We start from the raw sequence: 1111 nt of genomic DNA, 5'->3' as shown, positions 1-1111 counted from the left end.
TAGGTGACCACCTCGTACAACTTCAACAGCCCCCTCACCGAGTGGGGCAACTACACCGGAAAGTACCACATGATTCGGCGAGTCTACGAGGAGGCGGTCGCTAAAGGCATTTTCCCCAGGACCCGACTTCCCGACGTTCCCCCGTACGTTCACCCAAAGAACTACCTCGCCCTCTCCTTCACCAAGGTGCTGCCCTTTGCAGAGATGCTCAAACTGGTTCCGAAGTACTCGACCAGCAGCGGAAGGGCGCCCAATATGGAAGCTCTTGGACAGAACTTCGGCTTCATCCTCTACCGAGTGGAGGGAAAGCTGCCGCTGCAGAACTACTCCATCGACGACCCGGTCAACGACCGCTCGGTGCTGTACATCGACGGCGCCGAGGTGGCCATCAACAATGAACCTCTGGAGGAGCCTTTCGTCTACAACATTTCATCCTCAAATCTAGATCACAGTAAAGAACAACACTCCTTTGACCTGCTGGTGGAGAATCAAGGCCGTGTCAACTTTGGCATCTTCATGCAGACGCAGCGGAAGGGGCTGCACAACAGCGAGATTAAGCTTGATGGCCGCCCAGTGGCGAACATTACCACCTACAGCCTCGAGCTGAACTCCTCCTTTGTGGACAGTCTTCAGCAGCTGAAGGTCGCCCCGGAGGGACCGTGGATCCAAGTGGAAAATTTTAAGCATCAAAACGCTCCGGCAATGTACTCGGCACTGCTGTACCTGTCACTTCACGAAGAGCCCGGTGACACCTTCGTTGAGCTGCCCGGATGGACCAAGGGCAATGTCTTCGTCAACGGCTTCAACCTCGGTCGGTACTGGGAGATTGGCCCGTTGAAGACCCTGTACCTGCCGGGGCCGCTCTTAAGGCGAGGCAACAATCGAGTTGACGTCTTTGAGCTGCACCGGGCGGGCAAGGAGCTGCACTTTATTGATCATCCCAAGTTGTTTTAGANTACTGGGAGATTGGCCCGTTGAAGACCCTGTACCTGCCGGGGCCGCTCTTAAGGCGAGGCAACAATCGAGTTGACGTCTTTGAGCTGCACCGGGCGGGCAAGGAGCTGCACTTTATTGATCACCCCAAGTTGTTTTAGGATTGAACATTGCTGAA

At 55.2% G+C, this 1111-nt stretch overlaps 1 protein-coding gene across 1 annotated transcript; it reads left to right on the top strand.

Annotated features, from left to right (window-relative positions):
- The first annotated feature begins 255 nt into the window (after window positions 1-255).
- On the top strand, window positions 256-954 carry LOC108357584 (beta-galactosidase-1-like protein 2). The gene has a single exon (XM_017608656.1). The coding sequence runs from the start codon at window positions 256-258 to the stop codon at window positions 952-954; it is 699 nt and encodes a 232-aa protein (XP_017464145.1).
- The last annotated feature ends 157 nt before the right edge of the window (window positions 955-1111 follow it).

Source organism: Rhagoletis zephyria, unplaced genomic scaffold, assembly GCF_001687245.7.
Source record: "Rhagoletis zephyria isolate East Lansing unplaced genomic scaffold, Rhagoletis_zephyria_1.1 Rzeph_scaffold_80321, whole genome shotgun sequence".
NCBI lineage: Eukaryota > Metazoa > Arthropoda > Insecta > Diptera > Tephritidae > Rhagoletis > Rhagoletis zephyria.
This window is presented reverse-complemented; position numbering and strand designations above follow the sequence as displayed.

What these genes read in the sequence shown, in the direction of transcription:
- LOC108357584 (XM_017608656.1), top strand. Translation starts at nt 256, where the DNA reads ATGGAAGCTCTTGGACAGAACTTCGGCTTCATCCTCTACCGAGTGGAG.